Source organism: Larimichthys crocea, chromosome XIII, assembly GCF_000972845.2.
Source record: "Larimichthys crocea isolate SSNF chromosome XIII, L_crocea_2.0, whole genome shotgun sequence".
NCBI lineage: Eukaryota > Metazoa > Chordata > Actinopteri > Sciaenidae > Larimichthys > Larimichthys crocea.
In genome coordinates, this window is record NC_040023.1 from 33959126 (window position 1) to 33976772 (window position 17647).

Here is a 17647-nt window from a genome sequence, read left to right on the forward strand (position 1 = left end):
ATATATTAATCATAATGGGCTGTTTTTGGGGGGAGCGTGATGGAAATGAAGGTGGAGGTGGACTGGATGTTATGCAGGGATCTGTTTTCCGGAAGTCTACTTGTGGTCAGTAAATTTCACATGGGACAACAACAGTATAGTGGTCGTTTCCTGGTAAATGTATTTTTTTTTTCATTTTCTATTTGTTATTTTTATGTTTTATTGTCATCTTTTATCTTGACCTTTGTTATTTTTATGTTTTATTGTCATCTTTTATCTTGACCTGGCTTTATTTTTATTTATTTTTTGCATTCTTTTTTCCCACTGTTCTCTTAGTAAATCTTGTAAAAATGTAAAACTCAATTTGATTTGATTTGATTTGATTTACTTAGCACATAATTAATTACATTATCCATAAAAGATAAAACAAACAAGAAAAGAAAGAAACTCAAAAACAAACGAACAGCAAAAGGATATTATGCACAGCGGACATGCAAGGAGGTCCGAAAAAACCCTCAAGGGGCTTGTCAAGAGATCCTCCTGAAACAATTACAGGGTATGAATAAGAATGCAAGCTACTGTATTATACAGGGCATATACAACTAAGGACAGCTTCAAAAAAATAAAAAAAATAAAACACAGCTGAACACATAAATCCAGGATATACACACATCAAGGTGTTATAAAAATTAAAACGGAACATTCAGTTCTTGATTACACAACATACGTTTAACAGATTTTTTAAAAGCTGGTTGAGAGAGTTTAAGAAAATGAAAAAAATTGAATCATAACATTTTTTTCCCGTCCGAGAGTAAGTGATCCGATTCAGTAAAAAAGACTCGAACTTCCCACCGCTATTTGACGGACGTCTCGCCGCAGCCAATCAGAGCGCAGCCTCCACCTCGAACGCGACAGGAAATACGCCGCACTGCCACGCGGTGGGGTTTATATAGGGTCAAGCGGAAGCGTTTAGGCGCCATTTCACTGCGGAGCTGCTCAGTGGTCTGTCGGTGGAAGTGCAGCGACAGCAACGGCAACGGCAACGGCAACGGCGGCGGTGGAGGAAAAAATTGGATTGTAATAACACTCCGCCTTCAGCCCGATGGAAGCGGCCGTCAACCCGCCTCACGACAGGTAAAATAAGCCCCAAAATAAGTCGTTTTAACCGGCGCCGGTGAAGCCGGACGACCGTTGGATGTCATCGTTTAACCGTTACCGTTAGCCTCCCGATAGCTCGTCAGCTAACGGTCGCTTTAACACACACACACATTAATTCATTACACTCATTATCGCTTGTTTTTAATGTCTGACTGAATTAGTAGTAGTCGTTATTTTTCTTTCTTTCTTTTAGCTTTTTTTTTATTATTATTTTTTTTTAGCTCCAGTGAGCTAGTGAGCTGGCACAAAGGGAGTGAATGACAGCTGCGAGCCCCAACCGGCTGCTCCCCCGCCGGCTTTCTGACAGTCCCTGCTAACGCTAACATAGCTGCTGCTGCTGATGTGACCCATCGTATGAGATGATATATTTTTTATTAATATGCTTCTGTGTGTCGATAAAAACACGTAAATAAACCACAGGATGTGCATGTAAGGTTAGTTAGCTTCCAGCTCACAGCTGCTGTGTGCCGGTGAACAAACTGTAACTGACAGGTCGATAGTTTAACCAGCTCTGATGCAGCATCTGTGAATACAGACACAGTGATGTTGTGTAGTTATTTATGACATAAAATCGTTGTCTTGTATTTTTATTTTTTTTGCCTTCTGTCATTGTGAGCTAGTGTTTACAAACAGGGAGGGCGGGGCCTCCAAACCACGCGATCAGCAGCTGTTTGGGGTGGAAATGATTGACTGCATTGTTTTGGTTTAAAGTGCTTAGGGATGCTGTGTGTGTGTGTGTGTGTGTGTGTGTGTGTGTGTGTGTGTAAGTGGGAGTAGAATAAATGCAGCAAACGCTTCATTAGTTTGTAATAAAACAGTAACGTTACATCATAGAATAAATAAACAGGTAGGTACTTTTAGCCACCAGGTATCAGGGTTATGCTCATATGATATGACATAATAGACTACATTTAAGCATTTTTCTTGATTACTTTATGTTTTATTGCGCATGATCTTTCTTGGTTACTTGGTTTTTATTTTACTGTTATTTCCCTGTTCTACTTAACTGTTATTTATTTCAAAGACTGAATTCTTTTATAAGGTTTTAGATATACATATTGCATAGTTCACTGTTACTGGTTCTACTTAACTGTTATTTATACGTGTGTGTGTGTAGTGTTAAATAGGATATTGTATAGGTGTATATAGTGTTAAAGTTTTGTTTACTTACTATCTCACTTACCGTCTGGGAGCTGCTGTAACAAAACCTATTTCCCTGCAGGGATTAATTAAGAGTTTCTGATTCTGAAATAGAATAGTAAAGCCTCTATTGTCATTGTACGACAAATTACAGAGGGCTTCGACGAGGTGCTGGTCCTAATATAGGTAATAGTATAATACCACAATATAAATACACATGCAAAAATAAAATGTAGATGCTGTATAAAGAGAAAACAGCTGGTATTCATGAAAAGTGAGTGCTGCGTCTTGCTTGTATTTGCATAGCAAATGGTAAAAGCAATTATTGAGGTACATGAGGTTACTGCTCGTGACACGGGAAGTTATCGCACAAGAGATTTTTTGCATGTTGGGGGGGGTTAGTGCATGTGTGTGTGTTCAGGATGGTGACGGCTTTGGGAAAGAAACTGTTCCTGAGTCAGTTTGTCCTGGCTGTAGTGCACCTGTAGCGTCTGCTAGGTAGGTAAGTGTCAGGGTTATGCTCATGATATGACATGATGGACTACATTTTTTAATTACTTTATTTTTTATTGCACATGATCTTTCCTGACTCAGTAAAGCACAATATACAGTTGACCCAGTATACAGTGCTTTTATTTTTTTAAACCAGCATGTATATGCTTTTTGGCCATTACATTCAAAATTAGTCATTTAGCTGACACTATTCTCCAAAGCGATTTACAAGGAGCAATTTTAGGGTTCAGTATCTTTCACCAAGGACACTTTGACATGCACTTGACCGGAGGAGCCGGGGATCGAACCGCCGATCATCTGATTAGTGGACGACTCGACCTCCTGAGCCACAGCCGCCCCACATTAGTGAGCCACGTGAACAAACAAACGTTTTTTGATGTAAAACACTTCCATGATGACCGTCTTTGTGTTCCACTACAAACCCACTTTTTGTGTTTAATAGATTATCACTTTGTTGGACACGTAGAAGACTTTAATCTGAATCGAGGTTATTCCCATTAAAGATCACACAAAAAACTGAATCCACTATTTCAGTTCATTTACATGACTTCATAAATAATCCACAAAGTTAGAAGTGGTGTTCAAACATGTTTGACTATTGTCATTTATTTATTTACCACACAATGTTTTTCCCAAGACTCGTGCGGTTCAGTCGTTCTTTGTGTTGCTGGGACTGATGTAGAAAATCAGCTCACGCAGGCTTTGCCACATTTTGTGTGTCAGTGGGGCAAGTGTGTGTGTCCTGAACTCTGGGGTAAGATTTAACTTCTTCTAAATCTGGTTCATGTGCGCCGCTTAGAGGGAGGTGAAACAAGGATGTCGGGGTTGACACGGTGGCCTCGCCTGACTACATGATCTGAGAACGCTGTCTTCCTGTTCCTGTTGGAGAGTTTGTCCTTTTTGCATTTTAAACCACTCTTAATAGTAACTGTGCAAGTGGTGGGCAGCTGTAGCGCCCAGGGACCAACTCCAATTTTGAGATCAAAGTCAAGCCTCAGTCGAGTCAAGGGCATCGGCAGAAGTATTCCTGACATTTATAAATGGGAAGAAGCCAGAGCTCAGGTTTTATACAGACTTTATTTCTGTATGTAATCATCCTTTGTGTACATAGGTTTGTTTATTTAGGCATTTATTTATTTATCTGAAAGCTCAAAAACACGAGACAGACTTAATGCATCGCTGTTTGGTTGTGCAGTGTTATTATACATCCTTGCAATGTACAAAACCCCCAAAAAAGTGCAAATTACATCAGTTATTTTTCAGAAATATGGCTGTAAGCTCACTGTATGTGTATACGAGTCTCAAGTAGTAACATTGAGCAGCTATCTGTGACCGTGTCACAAGTGTCAGACGTTCAATTTAGCTCCCAGTTTCAGGCATTGAATATTAATGATTCAAATGGCTCGAGCTAAATTTAAACACGATGATATATATCTCTCAGATTTTGCAGTCCTATCGCCCAGCCTTACTATAAGTGAATGTTGTGGTGTTGTAGCCGGTGAGGGCCCATACGATGGTGGTTCCCATGACTGTGCTAAAAGTAGCAGCCTATTGATAGAGTCAGAGTTCCCCGGTTATCTGACTGTGAGGGCAGAGCTCGAGCTTCACTGGACATGTGCTGCATGAATGAAGCATGTGTAGGCTGCAGAGTTTTCTATGAGCGTGTGCGTTCATGGGAGTGGACGGCAGATCGATGAATCGATAGCTGCATTGGAAGGAGACAGAGGCCATTCAGATTTTTAAAAAAATCACCAGGCAGCGTTTCTGTCCTGCTGTTCCTCTCTATCATCACATAAATATGTATGTATCTTTATCGTTTCCCCTCCTCTTTCTGTCTCCTTCCCTTCAGCTCCCTCGTAGGGTTGTCCAGTGGCGGGATGGACCAACACAACAGCTCGGGCAAACGCATTCGCAAGCCCTCCTTGCTGTACGAGGACTTCGAGAGCCCGTCTCTGCCGCACACGATGCCCCAGGGGCCTCCTGTCCCACCGCAGCCCCCCGTGAAGGATCCCAGCCGGCTAGGCCGCATGACCAACCAGCTGCAGTTTCTCCAGAGGACTCTGATAAAGTTTCTGTGGAGGCATCACTTTGCCTGGCCTTTCCACGAACCCGTGGACGCATACAGGCTTAACCTACCGGTGAGCTTGAACAGAGAGACTTTCTACTTTCGCTTTTCATTTAGCTGAGCTTTATTTATTTTTCTGCAGCTCCCAGAGGTTCCCAGCCTCAGATGTCAAAGCAAAAACCCCCTACTGGATGCTGCTTGTTTATTTTTCATGCTTCACAAGTTGCAGTTTCACTTTTCATAGAATCTCCATGTGTGTCTCACTCACAGGATTACCATAAAATTATCAAACAACCCATGGACATGGGGACCATCAAAAAGCGCCTGGAGAACAGTTTCTACCGCAGTGCAAGTGAGTGCATACAGGACTTCAGCACAATGTTCACCAACTGCTACATCTACAACAAGGTAGGTTAAAAGGTAAAAAAGAGATTTGTACCCATCATGTTTCTGTCCTGGCCCCACTCCACTGATTACATTTAATATCAGGTGCTCACCGTGTGTTGTTTTAACTGACCTAAAAACCCAGTTAGGTTTTTTTTTTATTGATGATCCAGGTCCAGGTGCAGACCAGGAGGTTTTCTTAAGGGCAGATTTTAAACCTTTATTTCCCGTGAGAAAATGTTCATCCAGCACTTTTGCAAACAGAAACTTATCTGAACTACTCCGCTATCACACGCGACAGAACGTGTGCCGGCCTGCATATACCGTACGTGTGCTACACCGAAACCTGTGAGAGGAAAATGAAAATATCAAATTGACAAGGAAACAAATGAGTACAGCGTCCAACTGTTGAGAAACACGCTGCAAATAGTTTTTACAAATCAGACAGCTGCTCTGGAGACGAACACGATGTCGGTTACACACCAGAGATTCTCACGATGATCGTGAAACATCCAAGTGTCTTGGCCAAGAGTGTCCAAGTGGTAGTTAATCCCAGAAACACTGATTGTGTCTTAGCATCTAGCTGTGACACCAAAGATCATTTTCACTCCGTTTCATCCATTTATCTCTTTTACTTTTGTTATTCATTTCCTTTAGAAAAGAGTACAAGTACTGTCAGACTCCATTTGTGAAGATGGATCAAACTGATGTTTCGTATTTAATGTATTCATGGTTTTTATCAGCTTATCATTAAAACATTAAAGTTGATATATTGAATTTAAAGTCTGTTTCGGACTTCTTGCAGTGTGCTAATTCCTTTTTGAATTGTTTTCTTGACTAGCCGACAGACGACATCGTGCTGATGGCCCAGTCCTTAGAGAAGATCTTTCTCCAAAAGGTGGCCCAGATGCCCCAGGAGGAAGTCGAGCTGCCTCCTCCAGCTCCTCGAAACAAGAACAGCCGGGGGAGAGGTCGCAAATCAGGTGTTTGTGTGTTTGTATTGTAATTTGAATGACACATTTGCAAATGAGTAACCGCAATAATATAACATGTAAAAGTAGGATTCATGATGGGAAATGGTTGGTCAGGGTAGGGTTAGGCTTTATTACTAAAGTGGAATATACTGCATCTCTCAGCATCGAGGGCTCAGCAGGTGCCAGCGGTCTCCCAGTCCGCCTACTCCCCTTCTTCCTCGGACACCGGGGAATCCATGCTGGCCAACTCTCCCCAGACTGTGCTGACCAAAAGCCTTCCTCCGGCCAACATCATGGGCCTGCCTCCCACACAGCCCACAACTAAGGTGTGTGTATACGAAACACACAATGTGTTGAATTACATAAGGGTTGAAATAAAGTCACAGTCAAGTCATAATATTGTGATTTATAATGACTTCCAACCTCTGTGTTTCTAGAAAAAAGGCGTGAAGCGTAAAGCAGACACAACCACCCCCTCCACCATGGGCTTATCTGTGGGCATGTCGGGAGCAACACACATGGTGGGCTTGGGCAAAGGAGGACACGGGGGCCAAGTCCATGACACCTCCATGCACAGCATCTCCTCCATGGGTGGGATGAGCTTGGAGACTCCACCTGGTATGGGGCTGGTCAGGAGCCCCGGAGGTCCCGTCCTGCTCCAGCCAATGATGGCGGGCACGGGACGCAGAGTGGGCAGCGGACGCCCCATTAAACCCCCCAAGAAGGACTTGCCCGACTCTGTCCAGGCTCAGCCCTCGAGGAAGGGGAAACTAAGCCCTCAGCTGAGGTACTGCAGCGGGCTGCTGAAGGAAATGTTGTCAAAGAAACACGCCGCATACGCCTGGCCTTTCTACACGCCTGTGGACGCAGCCGCGCTGGGACTTCACGACTATCACGACATCATCAAGTGTCCCATGGACCTCAGCACCATCAAGGTGACTTCTCATGCTTTTAGCTCATGGAAACAGGAATAGGCAGGATTCTGTGTTACTGATTACATAGTAAAGTTATGTTTCAGATCTTTTGCTACAGTAATTCTGTTATATTAAAGTAATAAATTGCAAATCATCAAATATTAAGAAGTTTAAAAGACTGACGTGTGGTTACAGTCCTAAATTTGTCTCTTCCCAACCGTCTTCAGAGGAAGATGGACTGTCGTGAATACAGGGACGCTCAGCAGTTTGCTAGCGACGTCAGACTTATGTTTTCCAACTGCTACAAGTACAACCCACCTGACCACGATGTCGTGGGCATGGCACGGAAGCTTCAGGTGAGCCCACATGTTTTAATTCTACTTTTCAAATACTGAAATCAAAGTTTAGCATGCTGTGAGAATTTTGGCTTTTTTTTATTTTATTTTTTGTACCTCAGGATGTGTTCGAGTTCCGTTTCGCCAAGATGCCAGACGAGCCGCACATGGATCACACGGCCATGTCAATAGGCCACCCGACATCCTCGTCCTCCTCTTCTTCCTCCTCCTCGTCCTCGTCTTCCTCCACCTCAGAAAGCGAGCCGAGCAGTGAGACCGAAGAGAGCGAGAGCAGCCCCAACTCAGACAGCGAGGAGGAGCGAGCGCATCGCCTGGCTGAGTTACAGGACCAGGTGTGCACGCAAGTAAGACGAGTACTGTTTATTTATCCGGGTGTCTTTTATTACGACAAATTTCACGTGGAAACAAACATTTTTACGCTGAATTTTTCAAATGAATTCTCAACAGCTCCGGGCCGTGCACGAGCAGCTGGCCGCCCTCTCCCAAGGCCCCATCGTCAAGCCCAAGAAGAAGAAAGAGAAGAAGGACAAAAAGGAGAGGAAGAAAAAGAAAAAGCTGGAGAAGCGGAGAAGCGGCGGCAGAAGCAGAGCTGGCTCTGAGGAATGGAAAATGCCCGGCAAGATACTGAAAACCAAGTCTGCCAGAGCGGGCGGATCCCAACCCAAGAAAAGCCAGGGGAAGAAGAGTAACAAGAACAGCAAGTTAGTAAAATCATGAATGAATAATGTCGTTTTTAATTCCCAGTAAAACAAAAATAATCTTGATGATAATGGCTCTGTTGCGACTGTATCCACAGGACCACAAAGAAGCCGTTCTACCCTCCAGTCGCCCCTTCCATGCTGCCTCACTACGACTCCGAGGAAGAGGAGGAGATCGTGCCCATGTCGTACGACGAGAAGCGCCAGCTGAGCCTCGACATCAATAAGCTACCGGGAGAGAAGCTGGGCCGTGTGGTGCACATCATTCAGTCCAGGGAGCCTTCGCTGAGGGACACCAACCCCGAGGAGATCGAGATTGACTTTGAAACACTCAAGCCATCGACGCTGAAAGAGCTGGAGCGTTACGTCATGACCTGTCTGAGGAAGAAGCCCCGTAAACCTTACGGTGATATAGGTAAATGGAACGTCCACCAAATGAATACTACTACAGGGATAGCTGATCAACATCCAGCAGCCAGTTTTGGGGCAGTACACAAACCTTTGGTGCTAAAATAGATTTCATATGATTGGGTAAGGCCGTTTTTGCAAGACGAGTTCAGTTTCTGACCCTCAAAGCAGCTTTTTTTTAAAAGTTCAAATGAGTGTCAGTCATTTTGGATGGATGAATTTGAACAGATTACATTGGATTTTAAAATTTTTACATATACTAATAATCATAAATTCAGTGTTTTCTTCTCACTGATGTTTGTTCTTTGTCTGAGTGAAAGCTGTGTGAGTACAGCTTCACTGTGACCTTATCGTATAACTTTATATCATCAATAATATAATCTTTATGTTATGTTATGTTAATGATCAGACACAGGCTTACTCCATATATTTCTTTCATTTTTCTTCCACCCCTTAAAATCAAGAAGCCTTGGCGACCCCTAGTGGGCGTTATGAGGCGTTTGCTTTGGTCAGTGTACAGTACACTACTACTCAAAGGTTTGGGGTAACCTGATATACTGACGTTTTTCTTTCTTTCTGTTTAATAATTGGTATTAGAACAGATAAAAACAGTATAGTTCAGTTCAGTTTGAACTAGTTTTGGCCCCAAAAGAAGAAGAAGAATGAATTATTAAACTTCCATTGAATCGCTGTCCCCACAGTGTTGCATGACAGGGAACAATACTGTTGTAACCATTGTTTTTTCCCTCAAATATTTCAAATCTGAATTTTGTTTTCCAGCCCAGAAAAGCAAAAGCGACTCAAGATCGTTTTTACACAACAGAGCAAACGGGCGATAAATGTTTGTCTGTTTTTCTTTGTTCCTCTGCGGTCGCCTCAGTGGTCAGATCAAATGGGTTTAACTTCGCCATGTCCATAGTTCATGTAGAGTTGATGTACGGTCATCCAGTTCCAACAGTGTTAACCTTAGACTAACCTTCAGTTTCTATTTTCAAGATTTAAGAATAACTTTGCTAAAGCAACACGCCTGTTTTGATTCCAGCTTGTTCGAGGCATTACTGCGCTCTTTAAATCCATCCGGACTTTTATGCTAAGCTTCAAATTCCTTTTAACCAATAGAAGAAAACAAAACATTAGTTTTATTTGCAAGCCCTTCATACAAAATGACATCTTTTTAAAGATGACTTTCTACAATCTGAAAGGAGTATCAGCCACCTGTTACGCAGACAGTCAGGCCAAACATGAGCACATATAATCACGTTACATCAGAGGACACGGGTTAAACCATCAAGACAGTGACGAGAAAAGGACGAGACACAATCTGACAAACGCAGACAGGACGCCGAGCAACGAGAACAGATGCTGCAGTTACTTTGTAACCAAGTTACACGCGACGGAACAGTTCTGCACTTTTGATATCAAATTCAAATTTTTCCCCCGACTGGAAATTAACACGTACCTGTAGTTTTACACCAGATTGACAGAGATTTAGTGTTTCCTCAGCCAGATGATGCACTCGACTGTACTCGCATCTTTTATTCATCTCTCCCCTCCGTGTGTCTCACTCACTGAAGGCCTAGTTTTCCTCCCAAGTAAACACGGCTGGGTAAACTACTTAGTATGTACAATATGACAACACGGTGCTCGATGCACGAAGCATTTAATCAATGACACTTCACAGAAGTTTGTGCAGTGTTGGGTCACGTCATGAAGCCACGGCAAGCTTCCCACATGAATGACTGAATCAGTAGTAAATTTAATGAGCTAACTCCTTTTTTGTAGCGAGAGCAAGGTCAGCTCCTGCAGAGTGAAGTCACAGCTCTTTGGCTCTCTGCTAAAGAGAACTGATGCAGAGAGTGAGTAGCTGGTCATTGGGGTATCACATGGTTACATCCCATTAATTATGTCTGATTGAATTTGGCCTCCAGACGTCCTGAGAGAAAGCCCCGATGTCGTTCACCACTAAAACACCAGTCACTGCCTTAACGTACGGACCTGCAGGCATGTAACAACCTTTTGTCATCTTTTTCACGTACAGCAGCAAAGAAGGGCGGCGTGGGCAAATCTAAAGAGGAGCTGACCCTGGAGAAGAGGAGGGAGCTGGAGAGGAGGCTGCAAGACGTCAGCGGGCAACTCAACTCTGTCAAGAAACCTACGAAGCCTAAAGGTGAGCTCGCATATCTCCATGTGTACCACATGTATTATCACAGCAGGAAGGTTCTTGGTTTGAGGCCTTGAGCCTTTATCTTTCCTTCATCTGTATCTGTAAAACATTCATTTATTTACTTCTCTCTCTCTCTCTCTCTGCGCAGTGGAGAAGCCCAGCACTGTAGAGACTCACACGGAGCCCACACGCCTCAGCGGCAGCAGCTCCAGCTCCGATTCCTCCTCCTCCTCATCCTCGTCCTCGTCCTCAGACACCAGCGATTCAGACTCTGGTTGAGCTACTTTAGCACTGGCTAAGAGAGAAGACACTAATATAAACTCAGGGACTTGGGCTGGCCCAGGACTCGACACACCCTGAAACAGTAGCGGGCTGAGATATTAGATACCAACGGCGGAAAAATACACACTCCCAAGCGAACTCCTTAAAATGTTCTGAATGTGAGACTGAAGGGATGTGACGCGACGTCTCTGTGGATAATCGTAAAAACCCCAAACTCTAAATGCCTTGGTTTCCCCCTTCCTCCCCTTTGTAAATACTTGTACAAATTTATGTTTCTTTTATAAAGAAGAATTTTATGGTGATCCCCCAAAGAGGGAAGTGGAGTAATTAAAAAAAACAAAACAAAAGGATGTGGAAAAACAGGCCTTACTCCAGATCTGCTTCGGCTGGCCTTACGCTGTGTCCTCTGGTGAGGGAACGGGAAAGTTTATTTATTTGTTTTTTCTTCACCAACATCTCCTCAAGACATTACTGGAATTTGAACCAGCAACCCTTTCGGTCACAAGCCTTGCTTTTCTACCATCTGACCTTCTGCCAGGCTTAATTTTAGATCGACCCCTTCCCCTGCTCCCTCCCCCCCTTTAGACTCAGCCTTAATCATTCAGATTGTTAAACACGATATTGTTAAACTCACAGGTCTAAAAACAAAAAAGAAAAAGCCTCTGGTATCAGCTGTTTTCAGGTCAAAGGTTGACGTTGGTTACAGTTTGAGTTCTGGATCGTTTCTCTTTGTTTACAGACTGAGCTCTACGCTGCAGTCTGTCCTACAGCCCGTACTTCTCGTTTGTTTCTTTTAGACTGTAGCACAGTATAGAAATGGCTTAACGTACTGTAATCCCAAAAGTTTGCGATTCAGTAACAACAGTTTGTATTGATTTCAATGGCTGCACTATTCTCCAAAAAAGACCGTTAAAAGACGGGCTAGTCTTCTGAACATGAGACTAATTGAAGTAACGTCTTCGGTATTTTGAAATCAGCTCTTGCTGTTCAGCTTCGGCATCGTTCCGTTCTCTTCATTCCATCTAACTGAAGCGTGCGTCTGTTTGAACACGGGCTGCTGAACGTTCTCCGATTATAGTGCAGGTTTCCAGTTTCCACATTGATCTCCGTAACATGTAAAAGTATCCGTAGCACTTAAACTCCGAAGGTTTCGTAAAGACTTCTGGCTGCTCAGCACTTACCGGAACAAATGGACTGAATGATGTGAAGCTGAATGATAAAAAATTTAAAAGATCATCTTTATTTAGACGTAAAGAGAAAGTCCTCATAGTCCAAGCATAGTTGAAGCTGTCGTTGAATGTTCAGTGAAAGAATATATGCTTGTATATACTTAAACTGTATTTGCTGTTGCACAAACTATCGTATTTCTGCTGTTCAGTCTTTTTTTTTTTTTCCCTTCTCGTTTCCTTTTCCTGTTTTTTTTTTCCGTTTCTGTTTTTCTACCTGCTGTTATTTCTCATTCCAGTTTAACTGTCTTAGTTGTTTCCATGAAGAGCGTTCACAAGAGCATCGCCGCCTCTGGTCAAGCAGGTTGTTTCCTCTCAGAAGCAAACCTTTCATCTGACAAGTGTGTTTATTAAAATATTCTCTTGTGTAGAAAGAGTCTGGAGTTTTGTCTTGCTGTCGGGGATCAGCGGGAGTTTGATGTTGCTGCCTCTGGGAAATTGTTGATGGCCTTTTGTGGCACTATGTTTTATGGACTAAACAACTAATTAAATTAAAAAATGAATAAGCAGATTAATTAATAAATCTATCCGTTGCCTTGAAGCTGACACTGAACACTGCTGGAAGTCAGGAGCACAAGTTACACCTCATTTTTGTGATTGCTACATAAATTAATAAAGTACAATGTGCTGAAGAGTGATGGAACAATCCATAACTTTAAAAACTAAAGATAATAACTGTTAATTAAAATGTTATGATTTGTCTCCACCAGGTGGCAGCAGTTACTCATGTTCAAATCTAGGTTACATCTTCCTTCAGTTTTTTTTAAACAGGTGGAAACATTGTTGTCACTGAGTTATGAGCAGTGATTGGCTTGTGTTGTAAGGAAGTCATCACAGCATATGAATGCAATATGTCAGCTTAATGTTTGGGAGGGAACGAGCTGCAGGCAGTAAAACCTGCTCTGTTTGCTGTTTGTTGGACCTGAAATGCAACATGGCGATAAATCTGTTCACAGCACTGCTGCTGCTGCTGCTCGTTGTTTATCTTCCAAAATTCAGCCACGGTAAGTTTTTGTAATTCAATTTATTTGTCATATTTAATCATGAGTGGAACAATCAGAATGAAATGTTTTGACTGTAAAAGGTTTTAAAGTGCAAAATGAAGAAAAGTTGGAGGATACTGAGGATGTATTTATTACTATGTATCAATTTACAGCATAGACACCAGAAAAAAACCTCACAGGTAAACACCTGTATGCTTTCTGACCTTCTGCCAAAGTGGCCAGGAATGGCCAGTATGACTGTGAATTTGACGGGGATCAGCTCCTTTAACCTATCAGGTAGTCCAGCGTCTGCCAGAGTTTGCAGAGGAGTGGACTCCTGATCCTCGACTGGACCGTGACACATACATATCCCTGGGTACCTGCAAGTACAACTTCAACCCTTCCATAAAAGGAGAAAACTATCCTCCAGAGGTCATAGGTGAGGATGAGTCATCATTTAGTCAGTGGTGGAAGAAGTACTCAGATCTTTTACTACCAACAATGTAGAAAAACTCCAAATCCTGCACTCTAAATATGTCATTCTAGCTAAACGTACTCAAAGTATCTAAAGTAAAAGTACTCTTTCTGCAGAACAGTGTCCCATATTTTTATGTGTGACATTATTTGATTGTTAATACTGATGTATAAATGTTTGAGCAGCATTTTACTGTTACAGCTGCTTGAGGTGGCGCTGGATTTAACTGCTGGATGAACAGTTAGGTAGTTTGATGAGAGGAAAGTAAATATTTGTTTTGGTAAAGTATATCATATTTAACTCAAACCTTTAAAAAAAAGTGAAAAGTTTGATGTCGAAAGACGTTGAGAATGCTTTATGTGTCTATTTTTATGTAATATCTGTATCTACAAAGTAAATACTAACTGTAGCTGTCACATAAATGTAGTGGAGTAAAAAGTACAGTAGTTCCCTTTGAGTAACCTAAAATGTAAATATTCAAGGAAAGTACCTCAGCATCATACTTAAGTAACATACAGAACTTGAGTAAAAGTCTCTAATGCTGCAAATAAAAGCTGCTAAATGACGAAAAACAAAACAGATTATAGAATCCCAGGAACAAAAGTCAGTGAATCTGTACTGTAATGGGAGGAACGGTAAGCTGTGTTGTTAAACACAAAGTTAATGAGCGGAGTGCTCCGGTGTGTATTCTTAAGAGATGAACAGGTACCAGGGAGGATAGTCCCTGTGAGCTGCAATTAACCTCTCATGGTGTGTAATCATGCACGTCTCTTCAGTGCGGGTTAAAGCGTCTATCAGTGTTTACTGTGCAGCTCTGAGCTGAAGTTTCTGTTAATTAGCGTATGTTCCTTAGTACTGGTATGCGTTTCTGTGGCACGAAATGTTTTCTATAGGTAGCGTGAGTAAAGTCTGGCATCAGTAAACTCTCTTGCTATCTGTGTGTGTGTGTGTGTCTCTGTGTTTTGTTCCCACAGAGGTTGCAGTACAAACAGACCAGCAGGCTGTAGAGGCTGCACTGTGTGTTTTGTGGTGTGATCCTGGGGCTGATTGGAGTCGTCACAGGACTGTGGTTCATCATGAAAGCCAACAAGTCCTGCCAGGCGTAACACACATCAAGACCAACACCTGAATCTCGATGTCAGACGTGTGATTATCTTTTTTTTTTCCCCCTCCTGTTCTTCCTCTGGGAGTCAGTTTTTTTTTTCTGTCACATCAGAGCTGTAATATTTTCTGCAACAACACCGAATCTAAACCTGGGCTAAGAAAAAACATCAGTTAAAGCAAAGTTTGATATTTTTGCTTTCTGGGAGTTGATGATGAGAAGATGCTTAACTTAGCACAGAGACCAGAAACAGCCAGCCTGGCTCCGTCCAACAGTAACAAAACCCACCTATTGCCACCACTAAAGCTCACTAATAACAAAGAAATCATCTTTATATGGTTTGTGTGCTTCAATTTTTGTTTGGATTCAATTAATCAATGAGCTTTAGAGGTACAGATTTTGTGTTTGTCTACTGGCTTTAGCTTTTCATTTCACAGACAGAGTGGTGTCAGCTCTTACCATCTAACTCTGCTAGATCCATCCATCTTCCATAATATATCTTTATCAGGGCTGCAGGGGGGCTGGAGCCAATCCAAGCTGACACTGGGTGAGAGGCCCGGTCCACCCTGGACAAGTCGCCTTTTCAACACAGGGCACACACATTTCTAAGAGTCATCTGTTTACACCTATGGGCTAATTTATCAAGTCATCGAGTCATCAACAGACTTTTTTTCACAGTGATGCTAATTAAAGTTCCATTTATTGCAGCAGAGACGTTAATTTGCATCATTAGTAACACCTGTGTTTACCAAGCAGCTGGGAAATGAAGCCAATGCGGAAGTGCTTAAAAATTGTAATTCCTCGATTGGCCACTTGAGCCTGGCTCCAGAAGTGAGTCAGTCTCCATAAGTCCCCATGTTCAAATGTCCAACTTCACAGCAGAAATAAACATGTTTACAGCCTGGTACAAAAAACAGTTTTGGTCTCTGTAGCTAATTTCCCCGTTTATGACAACTGTACTGAGGGTGAATTTATATACAACTCACCTGTTCACATTATATTAAGGCTTAAAGTTATGCATAACTGTTTAACTCACGGGTAGGTACCGGTACAGATGGCTTATTGGAGCACCCAGCCTCAGGTCCGCCGATGATCCACCTCTTTGCTGATATTTAGATTGATCGTGAGGTGGAAGAAGAAGTACATCCAACATAGCACTTTAGAAACCTACGAGTGACGTCACTCGTTCTTTATACTGTTTATCCTGCTATTTTATGACAAAATGTCAGCTGTAAAGAAGGTCTATTAACCTGCATGTGTTTGGACTGTAGGCAGACACGGGCTAGGGGGTTTGAACCAGGAACCTTCTTGCTGTGTGAAACACTGCACCTCCGTGCCACCACAGATCATCTACAAAAAAAAGTGGAACTATTGTTGTTTGTCAGGTTAACTAAAGCTCATGAAGGGGACTTGAAAATGTCTGTTCCTGTATGTTGTACATGTGCAAAATAAAAGAGAACATCTCCTTTACATTGCCTGCTCGTGTCTCTGTTTAACCCTTCATCACAGCAGCCTGTGTCATCACTAACATGTTGGCAAAGTCACCATCAGTTTTCACAGGACAGACTCAGCTTCTGTTCGTCATGTCTGCTTGCTTTGCTTTCTTTTTTCCAGTACTGGCACAGAATGGCGACGCTCCAAACTGCCTCTGTTCTCTGCTGAGTTTATTTGGCTCGGGCCTGAATCTAATTATTTTCACAGCGATTGATAAGATAGCTTCCACATTTTAATATGGAAGTGAAGCAGAGCCTCTGAGGGATGCATTTGAGATCTCAAACAGTGAAAATACTGCAGCTTTGATTTTTTTTTTTTTTCAATAAAAGTATATTCAGTGGTAAAGAAATAATTCAAACCTTGGACTCTCTAAGTAAGATTAAGATTGCAGTTTGGGGCTCAAATTATAGAGGAGAGAACGAATGCTGAATGATGAATTAGTGTACAGACGTGCTGATTGTGCATTGCATTGCATAGGGAGAATAAAACCAGACATTTCCTCATTGACAAGTAAAAATTCTCTATCAAATATTTTGTACGTGACAACATAATTCCACCTGTGACCAAACCTGAAAGACCTGTTCGTCTTGCATAAACTTTTGCGTCATTTATTTCACATGACTGAGCAGGATGCAGTTTAGTTTTTGAGCTCGAGAGATTTTTAGGAGTTCGATTGAGTCTGTTGCATGGTTTTGCATGCACCAAGTGATGAATATGTTATAGTTTTTAGTGTTGAAGAGACGCTGGGACTTTATATTCTGTTCAAACTCTCTGCTGTTTTACTCTGCACAGCACCAGCAGGTAGGTTTCTTCATGCATTCCTGTTTTATTTACATATACTGTTGCCTTACAGTGCAATACAAAATGGATTTACTGATGCTCAAGTTGAAGTTGTGAATTTCTCAGCACACATCACATAATGTATTTATGACTGTCGGCAGCTATCTGCCCTATTTGTAAGCTTGCAAATTGCTGATTTGCCTTGAAAATGAGACTTTGTAAAGATGAAACACATTCTTCCTCTGACAAACAGAACGTGGATTCATTAGCAATAAAAAGCACTCACAGACTTCTTCTTCTTCTATGACCAATGGCTAATGTAAGCAAACATGAGATACAGCTGTAACTGATTTAGTTTGCTGCTCTACTTATGTTACTGTTACAATACATTCTACATGTTATCAGTAAAAGTTATGGTCTCACTTCAACACTAAGTAATGGCAAACATTTTATTAAAGCTCAGTAGTTTACATCAGCTGCAAACAAACAAAGAAATGTGTCGACAGGATCAGTTGCAAAAATGTCGATGCGCATCAGGCCATGCTCGATACA

At 42.1% G+C, this 17647-nt stretch overlaps 1 protein-coding gene across 2 annotated transcripts; it reads left to right on the forward strand.

Moving 5' to 3' along the window:
- The first annotated feature begins 891 nt into the window (after positions 1-891).
- brd2b (bromodomain containing 2b) lies at positions 892-11939 on the forward strand. Of its 2 annotated transcripts, none has more exons than XM_027286404.1 (12): positions 892-1113; positions 4640-4928; positions 5126-5263; positions 6081-6222; positions 6376-6539; positions 6651-7148; positions 7355-7483; positions 7585-7815; positions 7931-8184; positions 8280-8596; positions 10628-10756; positions 10902-11939. In XM_027286404.1, exons 1-12 carry the CDS (start codon positions 1082-1084, stop codon positions 11030-11032), a joined length of 2454 nt encoding a protein of 817 aa, XP_027142205.1. In that variant the 5' UTR covers positions 892-1081; the 3' UTR covers positions 11033-11939. The 2 variants fall into 2 exon arrangements, with proteins under 2 accessions (XP_027142205.1, XP_010741277.1); XM_010742975.3 differs by having other exon boundaries at positions 894-1113; positions 7585-7827.
- Positions 11940-17647: the final 5708 nt, after the last annotated feature.

What these genes read in the sequence shown, in the direction of transcription:
- brd2b (XM_010742975.3), top strand. Translation starts at nt 1,082, where the DNA reads ATGGAAGCGGCCGTCAACCCGCCTCACGACAG. An exon ending in GCATGGCACGGAAGCTTCAG is followed by an intron (nt 7,484 to 7,584) that starts GTGAGCCCACAT and finishes TTTGTACCTCAG; the next exon opens with GATGTGTTCGAGTTCCGTTT. An exon ending in GAAACCTACGAAGCCTAAAG is followed by an intron (nt 10,757 to 10,901) that starts GTGAGCTCGCAT and finishes CTCTCTGCGCAG; the next exon opens with TGGAGAAGCCCAGCACTGTA.